At 40.5% G+C, this 26,990-nt stretch overlaps 2 protein-coding genes and 1 long non-coding RNA gene across 4 annotated transcripts in view; 1 reads left to right on the top strand and 2 right to left on the bottom strand.

The window, feature by feature from the left end:
- Positions 1–12,116, bottom strand: part of plppr4b (phospholipid phosphatase related 4b) — a 54,686-nt gene extending 42,570 nt beyond the window's left edge. Inside the window, exon 1 of the mRNA XM_026179590.1 lies at positions 11,780–12,116. Coding sequence (XP_026035375.1) covers positions 11,780–11,851 — 72 coding nt within the window. The 5' untranslated portion in view covers positions 11,852–12,116. The remainder of the gene's footprint in view (positions 1–11,779) is intronic.
- A 6,074-nt stretch (positions 12,117–18,190) lies between these two features.
- Positions 18,191–21,309, top strand: LOC113028728 (plancitoxin-1-like). Its single transcript, XM_026179131.1, has 5 exons — positions 18,191–18,683; positions 19,208–19,286; positions 19,478–19,642; positions 19,733–19,915; positions 20,506–21,309. Exons 1-5 carry the CDS (start codon positions 18,459–18,461, stop codon positions 20,931–20,933), a joined length of 1,080 nt encoding a protein of 359 aa, XP_026034916.1. The 5' UTR covers positions 18,191–18,458; the 3' UTR covers positions 20,934–21,309.
- Positions 21,310–21,368: 59 nt separating this feature from the next.
- On the bottom strand, positions 21,369–25,038 carry LOC113028729 (uncharacterized). 2 transcript variants are annotated; one of them, XR_003273266.1, is made up of 4 exons: positions 25,022–25,038; positions 24,718–24,774; positions 24,416–24,490; positions 21,369–23,079 (listed from the first exon to the last, which is right to left on the bottom strand). It is a non-coding gene; the product is annotated as an uncharacterized LOC113028729 (long non-coding RNA). The 2 variants fall into 2 exon arrangements; XR_003273264.1 differs by having other exon boundaries at positions 21,369–24,490.
- Positions 25,039–26,990: the final 1,952 nt, after the last annotated feature.

Here is a 26,990-nt window from a genome sequence, read left to right as displayed (position 1 = left end):
ACACAACTACCAGAAAAGGACATCAAAATCCAAGGTTTACAAAATGATCAGACAACTCAAAAGAAAAGATGTACAAGTAAAATGTCTGTATCCAGCAAAAGTGCAAATGAAACTGGACACCATCTTTGCAGCACTAACAGAGGCCTCGCTGCAGCTGAAGCAGCTCTGAGCTGAGACGCACTGAGCAGAAAGAGCTGAAGGAAGGCTGGAGGAGCAACGTTAGGACTAGAGGGATACAGTATTAAGGCCCGTTCCAAGAAGAAATATAGAGGTATGCTGAGTGAACTGAAAAAATTAAAAAAAAAAAGTATAGGTTGAAAGACACAACAGCAATTGAACCAGTCACTATTTCTGACTATACCCAGCTGTCATCAACATTAATACAGGACTACGGGACCATTTTAGGCTAAATGTTTCATTACTAACAGATACTTGGATTAAACAAGAACTACAAGCTGCTTTACTCGAATACTTTGTTCGATGAAGGTAATGTTTTCTCTTGATGTGGGATGCAAGTAAGGCCACAGTAAGGGGGAAGCTTTTCTCAAAAAAGGCTCAAAAACCAGCAACAACTGGAAAATGAAATTAAAAAGAGAGAGGGAGCATAAGCAATATGGAAAGAAGCTACATTGGGGCGACCGTGGCTCAGGGGGTTGGGAAGCGCATCTGTAACCGGAAGGTCCCGGTTCGATTCCCGGGCTCTCTGTCGTTGTGTCCTTGGGCAAGACACCTTACCCTACTGGTGTTGGCCAGAGGGGCCGATGGCACGATATGGCAGCCTTGCTTCTGTCAGTCTGCCCCAGGGCAGCTGTGGCTACAACTGTAGCTGCCTCCACCAGTGTGTGAATGAATAGTGGCATTGTAAAGCACTTTGGGTGCCTTGAAAAGTGCTATATGAATCCAATCGATTATTTTTATTTAAATAGTTATAAGAAACTACACAATAATTAGATGAGTCCCTAACATATAAGGCAGACGGGGTATTGTAACTGAATAGTAAGGAAGGGTTCCTTTCTGAAATTTACTGTTTTGTGGAAAAAAACCAAACAAACTGACAGGGGATTTCTTTAAATCACCCTGTAATTCTTCAGCTAAGACACCTGAGTTAGAAAACACAGAGACTGCAGTCGTTTTTACACATGTGGGCAGCAGCAAACGCACCCTACAACTGCGCCCTGCTGCCTGCGTACTTTTATTTTTATACATGTCTGTGTGTGTGTAAAAGTAACAACGTCACTCTGACTCTGCACAAACCCAAAGCAACGGGTTATTTCCCCTTTCTACATTTGTTCTCAGAAAAAACAGGAAGTGGATTTAGTAGCTGAATAAGTTCATCAGAAAGTTATTAGGTGAAAGATCACATAGACATTTAGATTGCTTAAACAACAGAAAAACACATTTCATAAAGCTGATCAAATTATATAAAAACAAAAATCTCTTGACACAAACACAATAAGTGGCTTAAAAAATACACTTAGTGCATCACGGGCTGCTCCACGGTGTGGGACGGAGAGATTTCGCAGGTCTTTCCTCCCCACTGCTGTCAGACTCCATAATAAAGACTTTAACTGATCAAGCACACACATCCATACATATGCAATAATACTAAGTGCAATAATCCTTTCTGTCATCGTTGTATTTTTACTCAGTTGTATATAGTATTTGTATTTGTATTCTATTTTTATCTTATTGTATATTTATTTTATTTTATTCTACTGTATATAGTATTTTATTTTATTCTATTCTGTACAGCTGTGTACTGTATTTATTCTTATTGTATTCTAATTTTTTGCCTCATAACTTTTGCACTGTCCACTTCCTGCTGTGACAAAACAAATTTCCCACGTGTGGGACTAATAAAGGTTATCTTATCTTATCTTATCTTATCTTATCTTATCTTATCTTAAATAGTTGCTTCAAACAGCGTATGTATCCATTCAGTTGTTTGAGGTAAAGTATTGCCAGTCATCTCTGTCAGGTTTCTGTATATACGATTAAAAACCCCTGTTATTCATTGTAATGTGTGGGTTAAGTGTCTGACTTGTAGCAAAATGTTGAAAGTCATGTCTGTGACCTTCAGGATTATCTGATAGAGAGCAGAATTCATGGTTCCATCAGTAGAGGCGAAGCATTCAAGCACTGAAGCAGCAAAGCAGCCCCAAACCATCATGCTACCACCGCCATGTTTGATGCTTCCAGCAAATGTGTTAGTTTTAAGACACTAATGTAATGGGATGTAAGTTCCAAAGTTGAACTTTTTGGAAGTTGTACATTCAAAAAGTTTCACTTTTGTCAATCCACAGAATATTGGCCCAAAAGAGACGAGTCTTTGTGTTCTTTTTGTCAGCAGTGGTTTTCTCCTTTGAACACTGCCATCAATGCCACTTGTCCAGTCTCTTTCTTGTTGTTGAACAAAGAACTTTGACCTTAACTGAGACAAATAGCCTGCAGGTTAATGATGTTTGGATGGTTTTCTTGCCTTCGGATTAGTTGCACTCTTGCAGTAATTTTGGTAGGCTGGCTATATTTTCTCCTTTTATGGATTCTGACTGCCGCTGTGGTTCACGCCTTAGAGATGGCTTTGTAACCCTTTCCAGACGGATAGATGTCAATTACTTATTTTAACAACACATTTGTACATAGATGGAGAGTTCTACCACTGGGCAAACTGGTACTATGGATATTTCTGTCATATTAATTCCCCGTTTCTCAGAGAATAAATAGAAAAGAAAAAACAACATTTTCTAAAGCATCTGAAGCATCTGAAGCACCCAACTTGACACATATTTCAAAAACAGGCTTGGCTGTTGTACAGCATCCAGAGGCAAAGGCTTTTCACACTCAGCTAGAAGACAAACAGAATGAGGGTTACTGGACCATTTTAGTGATAGGCTAGTTTACCCAAGTAATGACTATTTGACTGAATACCTAATGAACACAGTTATTTTACAGACAGTGATTAGTGAGTCAACTGAAGGCTCGCAAAGCGACCAGTGCTGTCAGAATGGAAGATTAGCAGAGTGATCGGAGCCAAGACTGTCTTGCATTGCTTATGCTGCCTTTCTCTGAAAAGCCTCGTCTCCTGTGGGATAGCTCAGCCCAGCAGAGATCCTCCATTGGCCTACATATGCAAACACTCGCTGCCAGCCTACTTTGTGTCTCATTGCCCTTTTCTTTTTGTCATATCATAAGTTTTATTTCAAAACTGCAAATAAAATTGATTGTGCCTTGCATTTTTACTCAAAGTCTTATTTAGGAGCCCAGCAAACTCATGACTGAACTACTGCAGAAGCAGTGGTTTCTGGCACAACTTCACCTACTTCCAAGATGCATTAAAAAAAAGCCTGTCACCATGACCCTGGTGAAGGGCACGAGATGAAATGTGTCAGTCGAACAACAGAGTTGTTCTTTATCCTACAAGTGTTGCTGAAGCTTTGCTGTGGCTGTCAGCTGTGTTTGTTCTGGCTTAGCTGCAGAAGGAAGAAGTGTGGTTGTGATTTAGCTGAGAATCTCCTCTCCTTAGATAACACATGTAGGCCCACGACATGCACATGGAGGCGGAGCAGTGCACACAGTTCAGTTCAATTCATTTTTAATTACGCAGTGCCAAATCACGGTGCTCTTTATATTGTAAGGTTAGGACCTTACAATAATACAGAGAAAAGCCCAACAATCAAATGATCCCCTCTGAGAAAGCACTTCATGACAGTGAGAAGGAAAAACCGTCTTTAATAAGAAGAAACCTCTGACAGAGGCTCAGGGGCCAGTTTGGGGTAACAGGAGGAGGAGAACATGCTGTCGAAGAGAGAGATTAGCTCTGTAGCTAGAGATGAATAATAACTAATGAGTAGGTAGCTGTGAGAATCTCTAAAGAAAGACTGCTCCTTGGCTGGGTCATAGTATGCACCCAGCAGTATTAGGTATGCATGCAAAAAGTAACTGAACTGTACAAAACAGTGAAGTGCTCTCACTCTTATTGAGGACGACCCACAGTAGCTGGATAGTTGCTACAGTATCCAATCACCAAACTGTGCAGGCAGCATGATTACATTAGTTGCAGCTTCCTTAAACTTTGAGACTCATAGACTAAAAATACCTTCATATATACTTACTTATACTTATATATATACTTTTTCATTTTTGTCTGTGTTCCCGTAAATATTGCTTGGCAATCGCAGTATTACAGGAATCAAACATTAATCTTTTAAAATCCACGAGGCTTAGTGAAACTTCCTGCTAATAATGACTCACGTCACCAGGAGAACATTCGAAACAGGTTGAATCTATTTAGGTTCACAACCCACTTTCAGTTTACTGTCAAATAACATTTGGAATAGAAGTCCACCTGCTGTCAGCTGATGCTAAATAATATCTGAAGCAGAAGAGGAAAAGCAAATCAGATGTGACTGCCAACAACAGTAAACAAAGGAGGTGGAGCTGTTCTTATCGTGACAAGAAAAAGAATATTGCAGCAACTTCAATCAACGAAACTTTGTTCCTCGTCTCCAAGTCTTTTGTCTGTTTTTTGTCTTAACAATAATATTAAGTTCATATGTAGCTTGTACTGATGTCTGTGTCATCTTTGCTTGCACAAACTTCCAGGCCTGTGCTGTTCTCTAACTTTGAGGCTAACAAATGTTAGCTTGAAAAATACCCATAAAAAGGCAACAGTGCTCATAAACTAAAGGCTTGGAAGCTTGAACTGTCCCACTACAGTGTAACATGTTGAGTTACGGACTGTGCAGTCACACCAGTGAGCTGAACCAAACCTCAGCGATATTTACATCTATATAAACGTGTTAATATTCAGTAATCCTCACTGAAATTCTGTAGGAAATATTTAATAAGCACTGTGTCTGTTTGAGCTCAGTGACCTGCCCAGGCTGTTCTCTGCGTCTAGTCCCCACACTGGCCCAAGCTGGATAAGCAGTTAAGATGAATGGATGAAGGGCTAAATAGACTGTTTCCACCTCATTCTGCTCTGTGTGTTCCTATTATTAGACCAACAGATGAAGCAAGCTGTTTGAAAGCACGGGGGTGTCAGGTGTGACTGGGTGGCAATGCCAACTGTTTCCATGGCTGATGTACAAGAGCCTCTTGGCAGAATTTGAGGCTGCAGTAAGTCAGGACTAGCTGTGTGAAGTGCACACTTTTAATGGCACATAAAATAAATGTTGGCAGCTTTGCTTCACACATACGCTCAGGACATCTGTCTCAAACAACAAGTTCTGTTTTTAGCCACCGAACCACAGAACCTTGAAAAACATTGTCAGTTTTTAGCATTCTGAAAAACCTTTGGGGCAAACTTAAAAGACCGTGTTAAGCACATGTTAGACTAAAGCCGTGATAAAGCTGACTATGTATTATTATTATCATATATCATTTTTATTGAATGAATATTGAGGGAAATACTTGATAGCATCAAAGCTTAATGAATCCAGATAGTTTGCTGTTTGACATGCAGCCACATAATAGCTTGCTTTGCAGTTTGCAGGCTGAGAAAACAGCGGACGAGGCGCACAGAGTCAGGCTCAGTTTGTCACACAGTGGAAGACAACAGATTCTCTGTTCCTCACATTAAACAAGCTGTAAGACGAATACATGCATGAAGAGCTTCTCCAGCGTTACACAACCAGAATAAACACCACACTGTTCCTCCAAAGCAGGCAACCTCTCCTCTCAGGTGTCCTGGCACACACATCAGGTTCCTGGGGAGCCTGACGAGTGTGATCCATGCTCTAGTTGGAAATAGAGCTGCAACGATTCATCGAGTATTTCGAATAATTTGATAATAAAAAATTCTCGACACAAATTCTTTTCTTCGATGCTTCACTGAAGGCACGGCTCTGTGACGCGCCGGTTTTAAATAGAAACACTGATAACACAACAGCAGCAGATGTGATGACACTTTCACAGTTTAACATGGAGTCGGCGTTTGTTTACGCACCGTGAAGAACGAAGAGGCGGAGCCATTACTGAGACCGTGATCTCAAGCAGAGTGAAGAAAACATGTTTCTAGCCTCCAAAGCAGTCGCGCTGTTACTGTGCTCACCATTAAAACCTTGACTAACGCTAACAGGACTCCTTCATCAGAGCACCTGATCCACCACCGTTTGTTTTACACAGAGAAAATCTGCAGCAAAGCCTCCAGAGCTGCATTAAAACACGCAGATGAACTGTGATTCTCTTATAATTGCACAAAACTGACTCACTCGATTAGCAGTAATGCCCTGCTTACTGTCTGCCCCTCAAATGTTTTTTCCTGGGGTAGAATGATTGTACAATATTCATGTTCAAAAAGAAAGTGGGTGAACAAGGTTCACTTTATTTTAGATTTATTCTAATCCAGCGGTCCCCAACCCCCAGGCCACGGACCGGTCCTGGTCCGTGAGCCATTTAGTACCGGGCCGCGAGAGCTGAGGCTTCGGTGTGAAATATGGTTTTCAGGGCTTTTATCATTAACTCGGTGTCCCTGGGTCTTTTCCCGTCTGTTATGAATAAATCTTCTTCTTTTTTTTGGTTTTATTTTGTTGTACTTATCTGCGACACCTTAAAGGGCGGTGCGTGAAAATATTGTCAGACATAAACCGGTCTGTGGTGCAAAAAAGGTTGGGGACTACTGATCTAATCCACACAGGGTCAGAAGTATACATACAAATATATACATGCATTCAAGCCTTTCAGTAAGTGGTGCTAAAGGATCTACGGTGTCTTCTAACTTGACCAAAGTCTATTAACTGCTCATTATTTACCACAACTACTCGTTTCTCTTTGCAGCGTAGCAAGGATTTAACAACAGTCATTGGACTGACTGGTATTCACAACAAAAGTCAAGTCAAAGAAGCAGAATTACAAATTTACACTAGTTGGTAGGTCTCTTGAAACTCTTCCTAAACAACTGCAGATTCCAACATAATGAGATCAGACAAATGTACATAAGCACACCTTTTCCAGGGTCAAACTGCAAACTGCTCCAAAATCCACTCCTCCAAAGCTCAACTGAACATTTGCCGTTCTAACGATGAGACGAGAATTGAGCTACGTGGCCACAACGGCGAGAGGAGTAAAAGCGAGGCTTTGAAACCTAAGAAAACTGTTCCAGCTGCCGAGCATGCTCTGGCTGTCTCAGAAATTTGAGTGTTATATTTGACAGTTCAATGTCGCTTGACAAACACTCCAAACAACTGTTTTTTTCATCCAAGAAACATTTCTAAACTCAGACTGCTGGTGTCAAAGGCAGAACCTGCTTTTATTTCTTCTCGTTTGGATTATTGTAGTGGTCTTTTTACTTGTTTCAAATCAGCTTTGGATCGCCTTCAGACTGTACAGAACGCTCCAGAATCCAGTTTTGGCTTCTCTTCATTGGTTGTCAGTAAATTTTAGGTTTCATTTTAAAATTGTAGTTTTATCTTTTAGAGCTCTGCACGGTGAGGCTCCCCAGTTTATCTCTGACCTGATGAAACTTCATCCTGAGCACTTAGGTCGTCAGGTCAGAGGTCACTGTTGGTCCCGGGCACCAAGGCTGTGGAGCTCTGTTGTCTTTAGGCTGTACAGACTCCATCGACTCTTTAAAAAGCAGCTGAAGACATTTCTATACAAACAAGCTTTTAATTAATGTTTTATATTATTATTTATATTTCTGGTTGTATTGTAACTTTAATGACATATAAATACGTTTAACTCACTTACTGTTTTGCTCCCAGTAGGATCATGCTCTGGGGCTGTTTTGCTCCCAGTGGTACTGGTACATTGCACAAAGTAAACAGGAGGAGGAGGACTGCCTCCAAATTCTTCAACTTCACCTCACATCAACAGCTAGATGTTTTAAGCTTTTGAGCATATGTGAATTAGAGAAACTCCAACATTAACTAAAACGTGTGCTTTCAATTGTTGTTGTTTTAAGTATTAAAGGTGAATGCTGTACAATCAGTCCACCCTGCAAAGACAAGACTTCAAAGAAATCATGTGAAGCTCACATTAACATGACATGCATGCCCATGATCGGTGTACACATCATTCTCACCACAACAATAAGTACGAGGGACTTTGTTCTTTGGGCACAGTAAACTTTCAGCACTGACCTACTTTAAGCCTCCTGCTGTTTGCAAAAATAGAAAAGCAAAAATCCTTCAGTGAGCTGCTTCAGTGATTCTAAAAAGCTCGAGGCTGACTTTCACTGTTCTGCCACATTAACTGCAGTGAGGTCGCACTGCTGTGTGAATGAAAGATTCCCAAAACAAAATCCAGGGAATCCCCTGACAATGTCACTGCTGAGAGAGACGTTCATGGAAATGTTGCAGTCATTCCAGAAATACCTATCACACAGTATTAAATGGAGTCATATATTATACATAATGCTGTATAACTGTAGAGCCAAAGGCCAGCAATGAATTAGGGCATGCATAAAGATAGCAGTGGGGGAATGAGCAACGGCCAACAGAAGCTGCATGCAGCGCTTCAGTGTTTGAAATCATCAGTTCATTTTCATTATCTTGTAACCGACCTTTTAACCTGATTTTCCTGATATAAATGTGTGTGAAAATAAAAATGCACCGCTACACTGTTGGCCTTCATCTGCTTCTGTCATGGCTGCACTAAATGCACTAATTTGTCACCTAAAAATGGTAAAAAAGAAAGTGCACCCCCTTTGAGTTCTAAGGTTTTACTATCAGGACATAACAAGAAATTACAAAATTTGATAGATTAGGTAAATACAACCTGAGAACAACAACACAAGTGAAATTACACTGTGTCATTTTAACAAAAACTAAGACACAATGCAGGGGACTGTGTGAACAACTCAATACACCATAATCCAGCAGCTTGCAGAACTCTTCCTTTCAAGTAGTTGTTTTCTATTCAGTTCATTTTAATTTTATATATACAGTGCCAAATTATAACAACAGTCGCCTTATATTGTAAGGCAAAGACCCTCCAATAATACAAAGAGAACAGAGAAAGCCCAACAATCATATGAACCCCTATGAGCAGCACTTTGGCAACAGTGGGAAGGAAAAACTCCCTTTTAACAGGAAGAAACCTCCAGCAGAACCAGGCTCAGGGAGGGGCGGGGCCACCTGCTGTGATTGGTTGGGGTGAGAGAAGGAAGACAGGATAAAGACCTGCTGTGGAAGAGAGACAGAGGTTAATAGTAACTAATAATTAATTAAACTAATAATTAAATGCAGAGAGGAGTATAAACACATAGTGAGCAACACTCATTTTGATCCACTGTTCTTTAAAACATTGCTTCGGTTCATTGAGGTCTCTAGTTTATCCACAGCTTTCTTGACTCCTCACCACAGCGTTTGAGGCCTGAACTAACCTCGTAATATTTTGATTCTTTCCATTATCTGATGCCAGTGTGCTTCAGATCGTGGTATTATTCCTGAGAAGAAAAGACTTACAATTGGCAGGTGTACTTTCTTTTTACTGACTAAACTTTACAGCTTCCTAACATGCACTTATATACTTTTTCCATAATATTCTGCTTAAAGCATTTTTGTGTAGACCCTGCAACTTGAAATTTTGACTCTGATCTCCTTTTGTTACAGTAGGCAGGAGACTAATTCCAGGTCCTTAGACAAAGGTCTTTTTGGTTTAGGGTATATTATACGTCTAATGATTCCCTTAGATGTATACTCACAGCCTAAAAACTATCCAGCAACTAAAATGTTTTAAATTGAGAAGGAGTTAAAACCAGCGTGTTTTCATTTTGTAGTTTGGGGGTTGGCTGGAAAAACGAATAGCAGATGGACGATTCTAAGTTGGGCTAAAAACAGCAGCTGAATGTGAGACTGTGCAATGATTTCTGCAAAATCTGATGATTATGATATGTGATTTTTGCTTTTTGAATGATACATATTTCAGAAATGTTGAGGTCTCATAACTGATGCTCATGAACCCAAACACTTAAAGGGGAGACCGGGGATAGTTGTAACATTTTTGACATTTCTGTCTGTAAATTGGAGCTCGTTTAAGCTAGTGGATTCAAAATGTAATGCAAAGTATTTACATGTCTCTGCTATTAAATAGTGCAGCTATTTTCTCTGCAGCACAATTACCCATTGCATGGTATGGCCTCAAACACGAAGAGTGAAATGTTACAATTAACCCCATAGTCTGGGTTAGTTGTAACATATCCTGGGGTGAAATGTAACACAATGAAATAAGGGTACTAACAAAACATTAACATGTAATCTTTGTTTATTCAACACATGAATGCACTTAGAGCCATTTATGTAGCTGTGTGTGTGTGTGTGTGTGTGTGTGTGTGTGTGTGTGTGTGTGTGTGTGTGTGTGTGTGACAGAATGCAGAAATCTAGCTTTTGAACATATTCCAACCCCCCAAAAAAGACAAATTATAGAATTTTCTGCAACTGAATATTTCATTAACTTTGGTTGGTCTTCCTTGAGTTTGGCCTCATTGGCTCAGTGGGCATTATAACCTACAACTCTTGCACCAATTTTGAACATAACAATGAAGCTGAAAAAATGTAGTTGTTCACCAGCATCGCAATTCCATTACTTTTTATCATGGCTTACCTTGGTGAGGTTTGCAAAGTGCTTCAGAAAGATGAGGAAATCTGTTTCTTGCACCCATCCTGATTTATTTCCACTACCAGTACTTCCTACTGGTCCATCTCTGACACAGAGGTCTGCATAATGTATGTGTGGGAACACAAACAGTGGAGGAATTGTGTTGCCAATGGCATTAACCGCATATACAAAAGCGACCAGTGAACCTCTCTCTGCTGATGTCGTTGCCCCAACTTGTTTAATATAAGTTAAAGTAATAGTGTGGTAACATCTGCATTATTGTTACAACTAACCCAGACTGTTGCTGTTACAACTGACCCAGACTCCTATAGCCATGAACTAGCTAACATTACAGCCAACGGCTAAAACATTAGCACTAAAGACCTACACAGAATATATCCCCATAGACATACAAATAACATAATTTAAGTTTGATGAGTTTAACTGCAAAGCAGATAATGCTATTAGAAATTGAAATAAAGTAGAAAAACGTACTTTTTGGCATACAAATTACTTTTTTTCATGTTAAATTGTCTGTGTTTGACAAAATGTGCTGATTTTTCACATGTAATAGCAGAACTGAATTGGGCATGCACAGGATGAGTCACATCATTTGAAACTTAGCCCTGATTGGAGAAATTGGAAGTGTTACAACTATCCCCGGTCTCCCCTAATTTAAAAACATTTGTTTTCGTGGTTTGCATTTTGCTTTCTATTGGATCCAACAGAAAGCAGAAAAAATTAAAAATAAATTAAGAAATGATGCTACGTTGTGATATTATTACCACGGATGATTGTTGAGATGTCAGCGTTTTACTGTGTGAGCAGCTAATATCATACATATTAGAAATATAAAATTCAATAGCTGCAGCTGCACAGCTACTTAAAAAATAGAAAAAAGCAGCAGCCCATTGGCTTTTACTTGACCTATTTTGATAATGAGAACAGGTGGCTGTGCTGAGCACATGCAGAGGGGGTAAAGGGGGGATGCTGTGCTTTATCACATACTTTAAGTGGATGAAAATCTCGATGAAAACGTGCGCGCCATTTGCTCATCACAGGCTATTGCATTTTAATGCTGACCAATTAGAATTACCTATTTTTATATAGCTTCATATAACGCACCTACTAATAGAGGCTCGTGTATAATAATGCAGCTCTGATATAAATACGATCAAATCAAATGACATCCTCGCTGTAGCAGGCGTTTGATGGAGGTACAAAGCAAAGCCTGACTCACCTCTACGAAATAGAAGCAGGGCAGCAGGCTAACACTGTCTTTAGTCTGGATCCTCTTCTCTCGTACAGACATGGTCGGCCTCTGAACGTCCAAACAGATCCGAGATGTAACGAGGAAAGAATGGCTGCGCTCCTCCAGGCGTCCTGCTGGAATCAGGAGCGCTCCATACCGCTGTGTATAGCAGTATGCAACAACCGCTCAGTGTTCAGCACGGGGACCCGATGCTCCCTCCAGCGCGACCCTTTATACCTGCTGGTGAGCTGCTGGTGAGCTGCTGGGAGCGCGGTTCTGTGTGTTTCTCTCCGCTTGCTGTCAGGTAGAGAACAGCGCCTGAGCAACAGAGCGAGAGGAGGAAAGAATGGGGGGGGGGGGGGGGGGGGCGCAGACGCACTGAGGAGGGCTGACGGTGGACCACCAAAGTGGATGTGCATGCAAAAACGTCTGTTTCACATATTCTTAAACGTAATATGAATGCTGCTTTGCCACACGCTGCTCACGCTTAGGTGTTATGGCATCATTTGTGGTGATTATGGCGCATAAGCAGCCGTTATCTGTGCGACTGTTCCTCTGCGTTTAAAACACATCGTAAAGGTTTCCCTCTTTGCTTTCCTCATATTTAACGTCACATCAGCAGCGACAACAGAGGCAACTTTATGTATCTGAAAGCTGTTCCTAAATAGTGCCAAAACTGGCATTTCCAACGTACGTCCCCCAAAATCAAATTAAGCCCGATATCGGCTACGGATGTTAAATTCACGTTATATTTTGGTACCATTTTTGACGGATATTTTCCGTTTATGTTAACATTTAGAGTTTTACTGTAACTCATTAAATGTACGTCTTTATATCCTTAAACACATATTTCCACACAATTACAACCTAATGCACCATTTGCTCACAAATTCTTAAATGTAAACTTCTTAAAATAATCTGTGCTTTGTAAACAGCAACATTTGTACAATTAATGTTAAATATCCTTATATAGTTCTTGAGTTGCAGATATCAGATTTCAGTGTTGATTCAACAGAATTGCCTGATACTGATTTAACTTTGTTTCAATCAGTATTTGATATCTGGGATACTAACGACAACATCCACCTCGTCATAAAACGAGTAAACAGCTAACACGTGAACAAAATAAGTCATCTTTAAAATTTGAGCATTTTTATGTTCCTTGAAATAAATGTTTCTTTATGTGAATACGTTGATATACATTCATTTAAGTGGCTGCGACGTGTTTTCTTCAAACAGGATACCTGACAATCCCAACATTTACCAATATAATAAAAATAATATACTATAGACATAATAACATCCAGAGTGGCTTTAAGGTAGGATCGCTGCCTTGTGGTTGCTGAGCTGATGATACAGTATATGTAGTCAGTTATGGTCAAAGTTTTTTTTTTAAACTCACCTTTTATTCCCAAATGAAATCAGACTGAGCATGTGTGCTAGGGTCTTTACCTTCAGACAACATTTGTTGACTGCTAAGTGGTGCTAAACTGAACAGCTCCAAAGGTGTTCCTGAAATTTGGGTTTATTAGAACAGAACAGATCTCAGCAGAAGGCTGACAGGACTTTTACCAATAAAATAAACATAAAGTACAGAGAAAAAAAACATTTAAATAAAAAGAGATGAGGACAGATTACTACACCAAACCATAAAAACACGTTTACTGGATTTGTTGTGTCAGGGGTGGAACACTTCAAAGAGACCCTGAATCAGTGTCCCCCTAGATTCTCTTCCCTTATTTAAGTCACAGCTCAAAACATACTTGTATGGCTTACTCACTTTAATACAGATGTTGTCAAATCTTGTTTATTGTTTATTGTTTTGCTATTTTAATTTATTTTAATCTATTTTTAATCTACTGCTATATTGATACATTTTTCTCTTTGTAAGGTGAACTTGGGTTTCAGAAAGGCACCCTCAAATATAATGTATTATTATTATTATTATTATTATTATTATTATTATTATTATTATTATTATTATTATTATCATGCGGACTGTCATGTATGGAACGCCAGGACTGCCATAATGAATTAATTAAATACACCATTAAATAATTAATTAAATGTGGCAATAATTAATTAAAATTGGAATTAATTAATTAAATAAATAGTTATGACACATGTAATTAATTAATTATTGACACATTTAATTAATTATTTATGTATTTCACATTTTAATTAATTATTGACACATTTAATTAATTAATTATTGACACATTTAATTAATTAATTATTGACACATTTAATTAATTATTTATGTATTTCACATTTTAATTAATTATTGACACATTTAATTAATTATTTATGTATTTCACATTTTAATTAATTATTGACACATTTAATTAATTAATTATTGACACATTTAATTAATTAATTATTGACACATTTAATTAATTATTTATGTATTTCACATTTTAATTAATTATTGACACATTTAATGAATTAATTATTGACACATTTAATTAATTATTTAATGGTGTATTTAATTAATTCATTTTGGCAGTCCTGGTGCCTGGCTCTCATCATGAAATAATTTTATCTGTCAGCCTCACCCATCAAACTCAGGAGGCGGGGTTAACGCTGCCCATGCAGCTTCTCTAACATTTGATTGGTTGCCGTGCAAAGTAAGTCAAAACAGGTCGATCCTAGATAATCGATTGCTTGTGTAGACTTGGGGCAGCCAGTTATCCCAGAATGCAGATCAAATCACAAGCAGCAATGGTGGTGGTGTAGTTTTAAAATACCCCGTTTTTCTGTCACCAGCTACACTTTTAACAGTGTTTTAGCCGCGAATGTCGCGCATACGGCGCGACATTCGCGCCGTATGCGCGACATACGCGACATTCTGGTCAGGTTGTCAACATAGAACATGTTTGCAAAAGTGCTCAGATGTTTTCAGAGATTTCACTAGCTCTGCTAACAATTAGCATGCAGAGCGCACCGAGGGGGTTACGTTAACCGGTTTGTTTACATATTCCACTCTCCGTGTGGGAATCACTGGTGGCTGGAGCGGCGTCTAATAACCAACCAAAGTAAAACAAAAATAAAAACAAACCAACAAACACGAAAACACCAGACATCATGATACAGACTTATAATTTGCACCGATGTTTTTTAGAAATTCTGTACGCGAAAAGTGAGCGCGAGAGCCCTCGGTGCGCCTGCTCGCTGCTGAAGTCAAAGTAAACTTTATTGTCATCTCCGCTACAGACAGTCCAGCATATAGAGACGAGACGACGAGGCTCCAGTTACAGCAGTGCAAGTAAACAAACAATAAATATAAGAAGAGTAAGAAAATAAATATACACTTTAGGACTCGGGGTAAAGGATCAATAACAATTTAAAATTTACAGTTTGATGATTTAAAGTCTCACACACAACCCGTCGAAAGGGGCGGGGCTGGCTGCTTCCAAATAGAGCACATTTCATTCATAATGATGTAAAACCAAGCCCATCATGTATTCATGATTTGAATCCTGGGTTGTGTGAAATCCCAGAAATAAACCCTAGACAAAGTGAATCTGTGAACTAAGGTGTAGGTTGTAGGGGATGGGTGTTCATACTGGAGTGCAAAATTAAAACCAGTGGAAGATGGACAAGAAAAGTCATCAGGTGCTCAGTTTAGAAAAAAGAGAAAAGAAGAGGAGGAGAAACGAGCAAAAGATGCACTCAAAAAAATGAAATTGGATGGTTGTTACATGCATAAGATCCAAACTTGTAATTTGAACTAAATAATTCCATGTTTCTATGGTGAACGTAATTAAATTATGTAGCATCTGCATGAAATTCAGCAACTTAATTTGTCCTTGTTGAGATGACATCATACAATCTAGTAAGAGTGGCTGGATCCAGGCAACTAACCACTCTTACTAGATTGTATGATGTCATCTCAACTGTCCCCTCCCTCCTTTTCCTCCCCATCCCCGGCTACCTCCCTCTTCCCGCTCCACCACACTCACCCACACAGGTAGGGCCTTGGGGTGCGGGTGTGTCACAAGGGTGCAGGGGAGACCCTTCCCCCCCTGTCCCCTTCTGGCCACCTGTGCCTCAATTTTATCTCACAACTTAGACATCCACAATACTCACACTCTCATAACACACACATATATATAGGGCCTTGAGGGTGGGCACGTTAATGGCGTCCAGTGGACGGTCTGTGTACTCAAACCTACCTCTGGCGCTGGTGCCCACCTCTCAATTTTAAATCCATGTAGACACTGAGGGTTCTCGGGAGGGGCCGTGCTAACACCTGCTGCTCTCTGGCAGCAGCACCATGCTCTCCCTTGTTTTAAATGCACTTTAGAACAACACCCGGGGTAAAGAGTATGTTTGGGGAGTGTGATTGTGTGTACATGTCCATTTATGTCAATCCTTACGTTGGGTGAGTGCTGAGTGTTTGTATATGTGTGCATGAGGGTGGGAATGCATGTTTGTGTCTGTGTCTATATGTCAGGTCTCTCCCCTATCTCCCCTCACCACACTCCCTGCCGGTGACTGATGCCCTCAGGGGTCGGTGCATTGGTGGTTCTTGGTGTCCGGGGCTGGGCACTCAGGTATGTACCGGCTCACTCCCGGTGACTACTTGGCGGGGCCTGGCGCCTGTTGCTCGGTCAGGCCTCCTCCGGGGTGCGGGGGGCCCTCGGGCCTCCGGCCTCTGGGCCTGCGGCTCGGTTCACTCTGGCACAGCTGGCTGCCGGCAGAGCCAGCGGGCACGCCGGTGCAGCCCCCTCTAGCTTCTGCTCGGTGGCTACTGGGTGACGCCTCATCTGGGGATCCTCAGCCCTTCCCATGAGGGTGGCACGATGCCCCTCCAGTGGTCCTCCTTGGGCTCTTATACTCTGGGGCCTCTGGATGTCTTGGGCCTGGATCTCCTCCATGCCTGCTTCATGCCCTGGGGGACGGGGCTATGGCACATTATACACAGTTCAGATTTCCCCTCCTGACCTCTGTCATTGAAAACAAATGGTATATAACCAAGTTTTGTGATTAACTTTTCTTACTGATCAAATACTTATTTTCCACCATAATTAGCAAAAAATTCTTTAGTAATTGGTGTGGCACGGACTCCACACACACACACACACACACACACACACACACACACACACACACACACACACACACACACACACACACACACACAGGATTTCTGTGCTCACAACTCTTTGCGACTTTCAGCTGTTTCACTTTTCAACGTGACAGCACAGGTAACTCCAGGATAGGGATGGGTATCGTTTAGGTTTTATCCGATACCGGTGCCAAACCGGTACTTCTGAAACAGTGCCGGTGCTTAAACGGTGCTCAAACCGGTGCTTAAAGAATGGAGAACACCAACTTTGTCCAAAAACCTCTCATGTTCAGCTGTTTTTTTGTAAAAAGATAACAATGTTAGCCTTTTCTGCAGCTATGGGGCATATATGGTATCACTCTAGGCTGGAAGCAGTGCTTAAACAATGGAAAAAACACAAACTTTGTCCAAAAACCTCTCATGTTTAACTGTTTCCCACTTTTTCTTTGGTCATTTTAGCCTTTTTGGCCAGGGTGAAGGGAGCATCTGGCATCAAACAAGAAGACAGCCGCATGTAGATATGATGATGTTTGCTAGTTCACCTTACATGCATTAATGTAATAATGTGGTTAGCCTACTCAACGTAAATTACACACGAACAACATTAAGCTACTCACGCAGAGAAGAACGGCTGCTGCTGCATCATCATCCTCATCATTTCTGCTACACTGGCAGGGCTAGGGGCCAGGACTCTCTTCTTCGGGTTCTTGGGGGATGCTATGCGTCACCAGGTGTTTCATCAGATTCGAGGTGCTACCTCCTTTGACAGTATCACAGTATCACCTTAAAGCACTTGTTGCTGCTGAGTTTGCATCTTTTGCTGTGAAGTACAGCCAGACTTTTGACCGCTTCGTCTTGGGCATTTTTAATCTGTAGCTCTGCTCTAAAAGAACGTACGTACCTGGACCCGCCTACTATCCTCGGAAACGTAAAATGATTGGCTAGAATCTAAAGTGTATCACAGCTCAGGAAAATAAAGCACCGAAATGTGCGCTGCTTTTCGGTCTGGTTACTACTGTTTATGTCAGAACCAGTGCCATCATGGCACCGGATACCGGTACCCATCCCTACTCCAGGAGCATCCCCTGCTCTCACGACTCCTCACACTCTTCTCCTCACCTCCTTCATCACTGTACATAAATAGAGCAGAAAGAGCATGATTAATTTTAGTCCACACCTAATTCCTCTGCCACCTCAACGCTGCCCTGAGAGCTCACCATACTGCAGCAGGCCAGAGACCACACCCCCACCTCAATCAGACAATGTGATTTTTTTTGGATTTTCTTTTCTCATTTTGTCTCTCATACCCAAGATGAAAATTACAGGCCTCTCTCATCTTTTTAAGTGGGAGAACTTGCACATCTGGTGGCTGACTAAATGCTTTTTTGCCCGACTGTATGTGGCTTAATTTTTTACCTCCCAATAAGAAGTTTTCATTCTTCCTCATGTTGGAAAATGCCACTAAGAGTGTACGGAGAGCATCAAAATATGATACGAAGGGGTTTTTGATCAAACCTCTGCGTAGGCTGATGTTGGGTGAACAGGTGCATCTAACAGGTTAACATTTTCACTTTGGAGTTTGTTTCTTTTCATGTCATGTTTTGTTTGTTTCTCATCAGGTTCATCATTTACAAAGCACCTGGAGAGATTATCCCTAGATCTAACCCTAGAAGATATAACAACAAGATGAACTACTTGTACATTGATTCAGCAAACAGCAAGTCCTACATGCACAATAGACCCGACTACAAGAACCTCAAAGATCCATCTGGTGCCTTGGCCCACACCCTGAGACCAATCTTGAAGAAAATTAGAAACATGGTGAGACCATTAGTTTGGTCCAGTAATGGTCCTCTACCAAAACACATCATTTAATGCATATGCTGGAAACACTCAATACAGGTACACGTGCAGATTTAAAGTGTGAATGCTGTTTTATCATGATTTTTCATTTTAGCTCCATGAAATGGAGAGAAATAATGATTTGCTTAAATTGTAGGTGCTTAACAGTAGTTCTGACATATCCAGTTGAAACTATTACAAGCGCATGCAAGGGATTGAAGAAAAACAATGGCTGGGTAGTGCTGTCAGTGGACAAGTGAAAAAAACAACATGCCCACTTTAGTCGAAGAGGCAAAAGCGCATCACATGAGACAGCTTCAGGCAACTGAGGAATTTTTATTACCAGGAGAAAAAAATCCACATCCAGAAGCAGGAATTAGATTAGATTCAGTGTTTTCACCATTTCACAAACGTCTATGAGACTGTGCTGTCATGTAGGCCGAGGATGTCTCTTGAAAGTGTTAATGCAGATTTTTTCTTTTTTTTTTTTGTATGATTTACAGCTGCCAAACTTTGGATTCATCAGCTACAGTGATCAACCTCCAGGATGTTCCTCACATACCACATTTGGCCACAGTAAAGGTAAAGAAAGCTTCTTTTTACAGACAACACATTGTCAAACATATAAAACAAACACTGGAAAAAGTTTGTTAGACTATTGATCTTATAAAATGACTGAATCATTATTATGAAGGCAGGATTAAAGTGCTTTGAATAAAATGCATCCTATTCCTTATTTTATGACCAGCACTGTAACTGTTTACTGTCCACAGGGGTGATCATGGTGGAAAGAGAGAGAGCTGGGGTCTGGCTCTTGCACAGCACACCTCAATTCCCCTTCAGAAGAGACCAAAACAATTTCTGGCCTGAATCTGGATTACAACTTGCTCAGACGTTCATCTGTGTAACTTTCAACTATAACCAGTTCATACAGATCGGTAAAAAGTTCGAACTCTGGACATTTCACAATTTAAAGCCCAGAGGCTGATCTAAACCTCACAGTAAAGAGCTTGTTTAACTTTTTCCAGGTAAACATCTGCAGTACATCAGAGCTTTTCCATTTGAACATGATATTCCAGATGATTTCCATCAAGAGCTCATAGATGCAACAAAATGGGTTGAAGTTCCCCCATCGAGTGATTACCAAACACTCACATCAAGAGGAGGTCTGAGGTTTTATAGCATTGCTAAACAACAGTTGCAAGAGCCAGGTGAGATGTCTGCATGTTTAAAGGTTAAAGTAATAATCATCCTTTAAATTACACTGTGGAGGTATGGCACAGACGACACAGGAACTCCAGCTTTTCACTCCGACTTTATCCGTCTCCACATAACTTTGCGCCACACACTTGACAACAAACCTCCCAGCAACCTGGGTGTGAGTGGAGCCCCCTAGTTGGCTGCCATAACACCCGTTTTTGTTGGTTAAGCTTTTAATGGTTACAGTGATATTTGTCTGGTCTTAAACCAGACAAATATCATTGGGGATGAGAATGGATGACTTGGAATCTTTAAAGAGAGGACAGGTTTTAGGATCAGCCTAGCTCAATGCCAGTTGACATATATGTATTTACATCCAAATAGAAATTTAGGCGATGATATTTATGCTGCCTATAGCTGCCGACAGCTGCTGCATATCTGAAATCCACGTACTGTTATTCACTTTGTTACTGACGTTATGTCTTCATCAATGGCTGAAATGCAGTGTCTGAGAAGAGAGTGTGAGTGTAAACGGGTTTTAAAAGGTTCAATGTTTCAAAAAGACAGGAAATGCTTTAAATGCTCCTTGATCCTTTTGCAGATGGAGACCTGTACCACACTATTGCCCAGGCAGTTCAGAGTCATGTGTATGTGCAGACGTGGGGCTGCCAGAAAGATCGGGCCGATTCTGACTGCTCAGGCCCCAATCATGTGTACAACATTAAAACTATAAAAAAGGTTCTGGGTCCTGCTAGTACATGGAGTCCTACAAAGGACCATTCAAAGTGGTGTGTGACCAACAGTGAATCCAACAGTGAATTGACCTGTACAGCTGATGTCAACAGGGCTCAAACCCAGTATCAGAGACGAGGCGGGGCGCTGTGCATTGAGAACAGAGACGTAAGAGACAAGTTCTGGGAGTTTGCTAGAGAGTTTGATGAATGTAGTACGACCCCAACCACCATGGACACCAGTGACTGTGAGCCTGACTCAAAAATAATCCACTTGGATCCGTCAGTGATAGGCTGAAAACAGCTCAACTTTACTTCACTGTGGACTTTACCAATCCTGCCGTTAAATATTAAAAACATAAGGAAAAGGAAAGATTCGTAAGTGTTAGTTTAATTATCATTCTGAAAAGATGTGTGACAATATGACAAACAATAAAATAATAAATCTGGATAAAATACATCTGGTTTATGTTATGTTTGTTATGCTTTCACTCATTGTCATTTATTCTGCAGTTGTTGACCCTTTCTGCAGTGCCTCCTGGTGTTTGAATTTCTGCTTCTTTAATTTTCTTTCATACCTAAGAAGATGAATTAATTGCTTAATTAAAAGGATACAAATACAGCTTCAATTAAGTTTATAAGAATAACTTGTGTTTTTGAACAATAACACAGTACTCACTTTGAAACATGCAAAGTCAAAATAAATTAAACACTACATGCACACAAAATAGTGTAATTTATATTTCCCTTTTATTGTTTTTTTCATTTAAAAATTAAGGTTTTCCTAGAAGAAGTTCGTTAACATTTTGCTGATAAGTGAAGATTCTCAGGAGAAACAGAAAAACAGGAGACCACACAGGACTGTGTGAACTTTGTGTGTACATTTGTTTGAAATATTAACGAAATACTGTGTCAACACAAATTTGATTTTCCCAGAAAAAACAGGATAAAAAGGAAAAACTGAAGATCTCTCAGATATTGTATCCCTTACTATTTGCTCCCCATTTTATTGCTTAATAAGCTCAAGGTTTAGTGTACTTGAACTGTAAGAAATAGAATCAATTTCAATTACAATTCCATACAATTGTATTTTATCTTCAATAGAACACAGAAAAACATCAAATGTTTGAACTGAGTAATCATGCCATTTTACATTCGCCTGCTATGAAGCCATGCTGCTGGGATAAATGCAGTATGTGGTTTAGCATCATCATGCTGACACATGAAGGCCTTCCCTAAAAAGGATGTCTGGATCAGAGCATTTCCTGCTCTATAACCTGTACATACTGTTTAACATGTACGCCTTTTCAGATGTGAAAGCTGCTATGGCATTAGGCACTAATGCAGCACCATACCATCAGAGATGCTGTTTTTAGACTGAATCATCTTACTAACCTGTTATCAACTAATCATGTGTAAAATGTTCCAACAGTTCTTTCTTTCTTAGTATTACTTTCTGTTCCAGGGTTCTGTTGCCCCCATCGCAACATTTTTGAGATGTTACGGCAAAAAAGAAAAGAAAAGAAGAAGTTCCAGACATAGTATGCAAAATATAATGTGATTCTCAGACATGTTTTAAAAATACATGAGAATCCTACAAACTGTGGGCCGGTATGCTACTGGAGCACCTGCAGGAAATCCATTTAACATCTGAAAAGTCAGATGTCCTGAGATATGCATAACAACAAATTACCTCTGAGGCAATAACAGAGTGACCAAATTACTGAGAAGAGAGAAAACAGCTGTTTAGGTCAGTTCTGTTTATGTCATGTATTTTTAAGGGACAAAGTCCACGCAAACATTGACTGGTCTGAAAGTTTGAGGATGATAAGCTGTAAACAGAGACCTGTTCCTGTAAATGTCTAATCAAATAAAGAACACGCCAGGTGAACGCTGTTTTCTATTTTTCATGCTATGAGGAGTGTTAAAAAGATGAATCAGACAGAAATGCATTTGCAAGTAGAAGTTTGAGAACACATCGTCTAAATAAAAATTATGTAAACAGAATGTGACTGAAAAAAAAAATCAAATCAAAAGAGTTCTACTGTCTAATGTTTTCATTAGAACCATACATCACTTTTTCTTAACCACCACAGAAGAGAAGAGCTCCTTTCTACACTCAAGCTAAAGCTTTAATAACAACGAGCACCACAATTCGGATAATTTTCTTCGACTTCTCTGGCCCCGATAACATGATCCAGTCCAGGATGCTGAGGGAGAAGCTGGAAGACATGCAGGTGGAGGATACACAGGTCCAGTGGATCAGTGACTTCCTGACAGGCAGACCACTGTTTGTGAGACTGCAGCAACTGAGCACCCTGTTCTGTCCCCTTTCCTCTTCACCATCTGTGACTGTCTCCTCCAGAAATTCTCTGATGACATGGCCAACTCGAGACCGCTTCCTCTCATCTCATGGTACAGAGTGTACACAGTCCTTATCAGACCTAATAAGGTTAAGATATTTTATCAACATATAAATGATTATATATCTCCAAGCATAAATAATTATATGTTTCTAAGCACAAATGACAACCTAAAAAATATCAATTCTAACAATTACAAGTGCTTTTCTGATGAAGACTTTTTTAAACTGTGTCCAAAAGTCCTCAGCAGTGGAAACACCACAGTTCAAAATCCCAAGTGCAAACCTTTTTCTCTGCAGTCCTCAAGATGCTCTCAGCTGTTTAACTTTAGGTAGAGTAGAAAAGCTTTACATATTTCAATACCACTGAGTGTTACATAAGACCCTGAAAACAAGGTGACAGTTGCTTCCCAAGCAAAAACCTCTGCATGTGCTCAGAAATCACAACAAATAAGACAATAATAAGACCAAACATATAAGTGACATAAGAGGCTAGGGAAAGAGCAAGCATGAAGTGAGATGCTGTTTGTGTGTGTACGTGTGTGCACGCTTGTTCAAGGTCCCTCTCGTTATGTACCAGTGTGATAAAGTCCTGAATGCAGCCTTCAGTTCTGAGCCTTAAAGAACATACACTCAGCAGCAGAATAGAATCACGTATAACTACATTTATACATTTTCTAAATTACCAATTATTACATGCACATTCCTGCAACAATGTGATACAAAATGTGAACTACAGTTGGTGGTTTTAGCATGGAATGGCATAACAAGCAGGCTAGTTTCCAGATTAGGGCATAAGTTAAGTCCTGATTTAACTCAGTAAAAAGTGAATCACATTTGAAGCAGAAAACCCGGGGTTAACCCTGAAGTTACCTGGATATGACAAAATCTCCTCTTATACTAGAGGCCTCTGTTGTCAGGGGGGGAACACTTCAAAAAGACTCTGAATGACTTGGACATTAGGACAGACGCCATAACCACTGAAGAAACTGCAGCCGTGATCAAACTCCTTGAGAATGGCAATGCATTGGGCATGTACATGGTGTCTGCAGAAATGCTGAAGCACATCAGTGCCCCGTCAGCTTATGTTGGTCATCGGCACAAGTGCAAGAAGATTGGCTAAGAGGAGTTACAGTAAAGCTCCCCAAGAAAGGCAACCTGGCGGACTGCAACAACTGAGGAATCACACTATAGCCGAAGACTTCATAAGGCCCTGGACCAGAAATTCCGGGAAGAACAAGCCGGATTCTGCAGTGGCTGGTTGTGCACAGAGCAGAATTTAATCCTGTTCACAATCACCGAACAGACTTTGGAATACCAGCAGCATCTCTCGATTAATTTTGTCGATTTCACATAGGCATTTGATAGCGTCATATGGCATCCCTGAACAGTTCATCAAAATATTCTGAACCCTCTACCTTCGATCCAGTTGCTGCGTCCTCACAGAGGATCGCTACATCACCACTGAGACCGATATGAGGAAAGGGTGCATTCTATAAAATAAAATAAAAATATTACTGCATTGTGGTTTAGGTATAAAAAAAAGAGAAATTAATTCACTTAAATGCGCATTCATGTGAAAATAAATACACTTCCAGACCAAAGCCAAAATTTCCTTTCATGTACAATAGTAAATGGAACAATGCTGCCATCTACTGGGCAAAACTTAATAAGCAGTACTTCTTAAACAGAATTAGCCTGCAGCACAAAATACACATACCTGCAATAACATGGGACATGAGTAACCATGGGTTTCCAGCAACAGGATCCCGCCCAACTATCAAGAGAAATTTCAAATTATTAGACACGACAGTCTCCTCTAGCTGTTAGCTGCTAGCTCAGCGTGTCCATTTTTCCTACCGTCTAACCCATTAATTGCGAAATAAGATCATAAAACTGAAATCTACTCAGATGCTACTGTATGGGCAGTTCATGCTGTTAATGCTGTCATGTTAACCTCAATGGGGATCTTCAAATATGTTTTAAACTCATGTTCAGTCAGGGCGGACTGAGGAAGAACTTACCACAGCAAAAGCTTCATTGCTACTAAAGGGATAAGCTTAGGGAAAGCCCGTTTACCAGTAGCAGACTTCCACTGCGGATTTTCAAAATAAAAGTTTTAAAATCAAATCTTTCAAAATAAACCCATGGTTGCGATCCCAAGTTTAACAGGAATTTAACCACAACAAAACCATGTTCATTATTTTACATCGTTACACATACTTTCACTTACCTAACATTAACCGACTTCGTCCCTTCCTTACTCCCCCTGCTGCTGCCATCCTTGTCTATAGTCTTATTACTTCCCAGATCAATTATTGCAACTCCCTCTTATTTGGTCTCCCCAATAAGTCCCTCCATAAACTTCAACTTCTTCTTTCTGCAGCTCAGGTCATAACTCATACTCCATTAAGAGACCATATTACCCCAATTCTTCAACAGCTTCACTGGTTGCCCATAGAAGCTCAGATAAACTTTAAATATTAAATTGTCACGTTTAAGTGCATCCATAACCTTGCCCCTCCTTATCTGTGTGATCTGCTTCAAATAACCTCTGTTTCCTGCTCTCTCAGATCTTCATCTGCCACTCATCGTGTTGTTCCTTCTGCTCATCTTGTCTTTCAGTTGCTCTGCTCCTCGGCTCAGGAACTCACTTCCTCCAGTTATAAGAAATATAGATTCCGTTCCCTTATTTAAGTCACAGCTCAAAATTATTATTACTATTTATTATTACTCATTATTATTACTATTACTATCATCATCATCATTATTATTATTATTATTATTATTATTATTATTATGCAGACTTCTATGGACCAAGATGGCTTTGGGATACCTTGGCGTCCATCAACACGCCAGACGGACCTCAACTTCGCAGATGGCATTGTTTTGTTGGCTGACGTCTGGAAAAACATGAAGACCATGACATGAAAACTTGGAGCAAGAGGCAGCCAAAGTGGGCTTCCGGATTAGCGGGAACCAGGCCAAGGTCATGAGAATTGGTTACGTGACGGCACAGTATCCCACAGGTAGGACAGCAATGTCTGGTGGAGGTGAACCAATTCACCACCCTGGGCAGCATCCTTGCAGGCGACAGAGATGCTGATCATTAGTCGTGTGTCAGATTGTGAAAGCGGGTGCGGTTTTCCAGTGACTCTGGCTGATCTGGTTGATCCCGAAGATCGACCGGGCTACAAAGATCCATCTGCTCAACTCCATCATTATACCTACCGCGATCTGCACTTGTGATACATGGAAAACATCAGCCAAAATCGCCAAAGACTCAATGTGGCTCAACACTCATGTCTAAGACGGATCCTCCCTGCTTCTTACTCGGACCATGTCACCAATGAAGAAGTCCACCGCCGGACTGCCACATGTCCCCTCAATGACATTGTGACTGACCGGCCTTTTGGGGGACAAACACTGTGCCAACTCCCGCACCAACTGCCCAAGATCACCATCCCATGGAACCCACCCCTTGGAAGACACAATCCAGGCCGCCCCCGTACAACATGGCGGAGGACTTTCATCGGTGAGTTACACACCTTAGACAGCCGAAGCTGATCGATTGTGCTGGCGGAGATCTGCCGCCCAATGCAAACAGCAGGACCTAAGTCTAAGTAAGTCTCTGTTGTTAGACTAACAGAACACAAACCATGTGAAACCTCTGGGGACACTAAACAGCTGCAAATTTACTGGGTTTCTTTTTACTGCTGATGTGGTATTATAAATGAGTTTGAGTAAATTAACATTTAGTATTGTCAGATTCTAATTTCTAGGATTCTTCTAATCTGAACAGAACAATAGGACACCATATGCTAGTTAGACTCTTTAACAGTGTGTGTATGCTGTTGTTGTAATGAGAGCAGGTTGCATTACAGAGTTACATAATGAGACTCTCAGCAGTGATACTTCAGCTTCTTCCCAGCGTAACATAACTGCTGGCTTGGTAAGCTGACACCACATGCACACTGTGTGAGACTGTGTCAC

This window comes from Astatotilapia calliptera, chromosome 9, assembly GCF_900246225.1.
Source record: "Astatotilapia calliptera chromosome 9, fAstCal1.2, whole genome shotgun sequence".
NCBI classification, from domain to species: domain Eukaryota; kingdom Metazoa; phylum Chordata; class Actinopteri; order Cichliformes; family Cichlidae; genus Astatotilapia; species Astatotilapia calliptera.
Note: the sequence above shows the minus strand (reverse complement) of the source record. Positions and strands in the feature narration are given on the sequence as shown.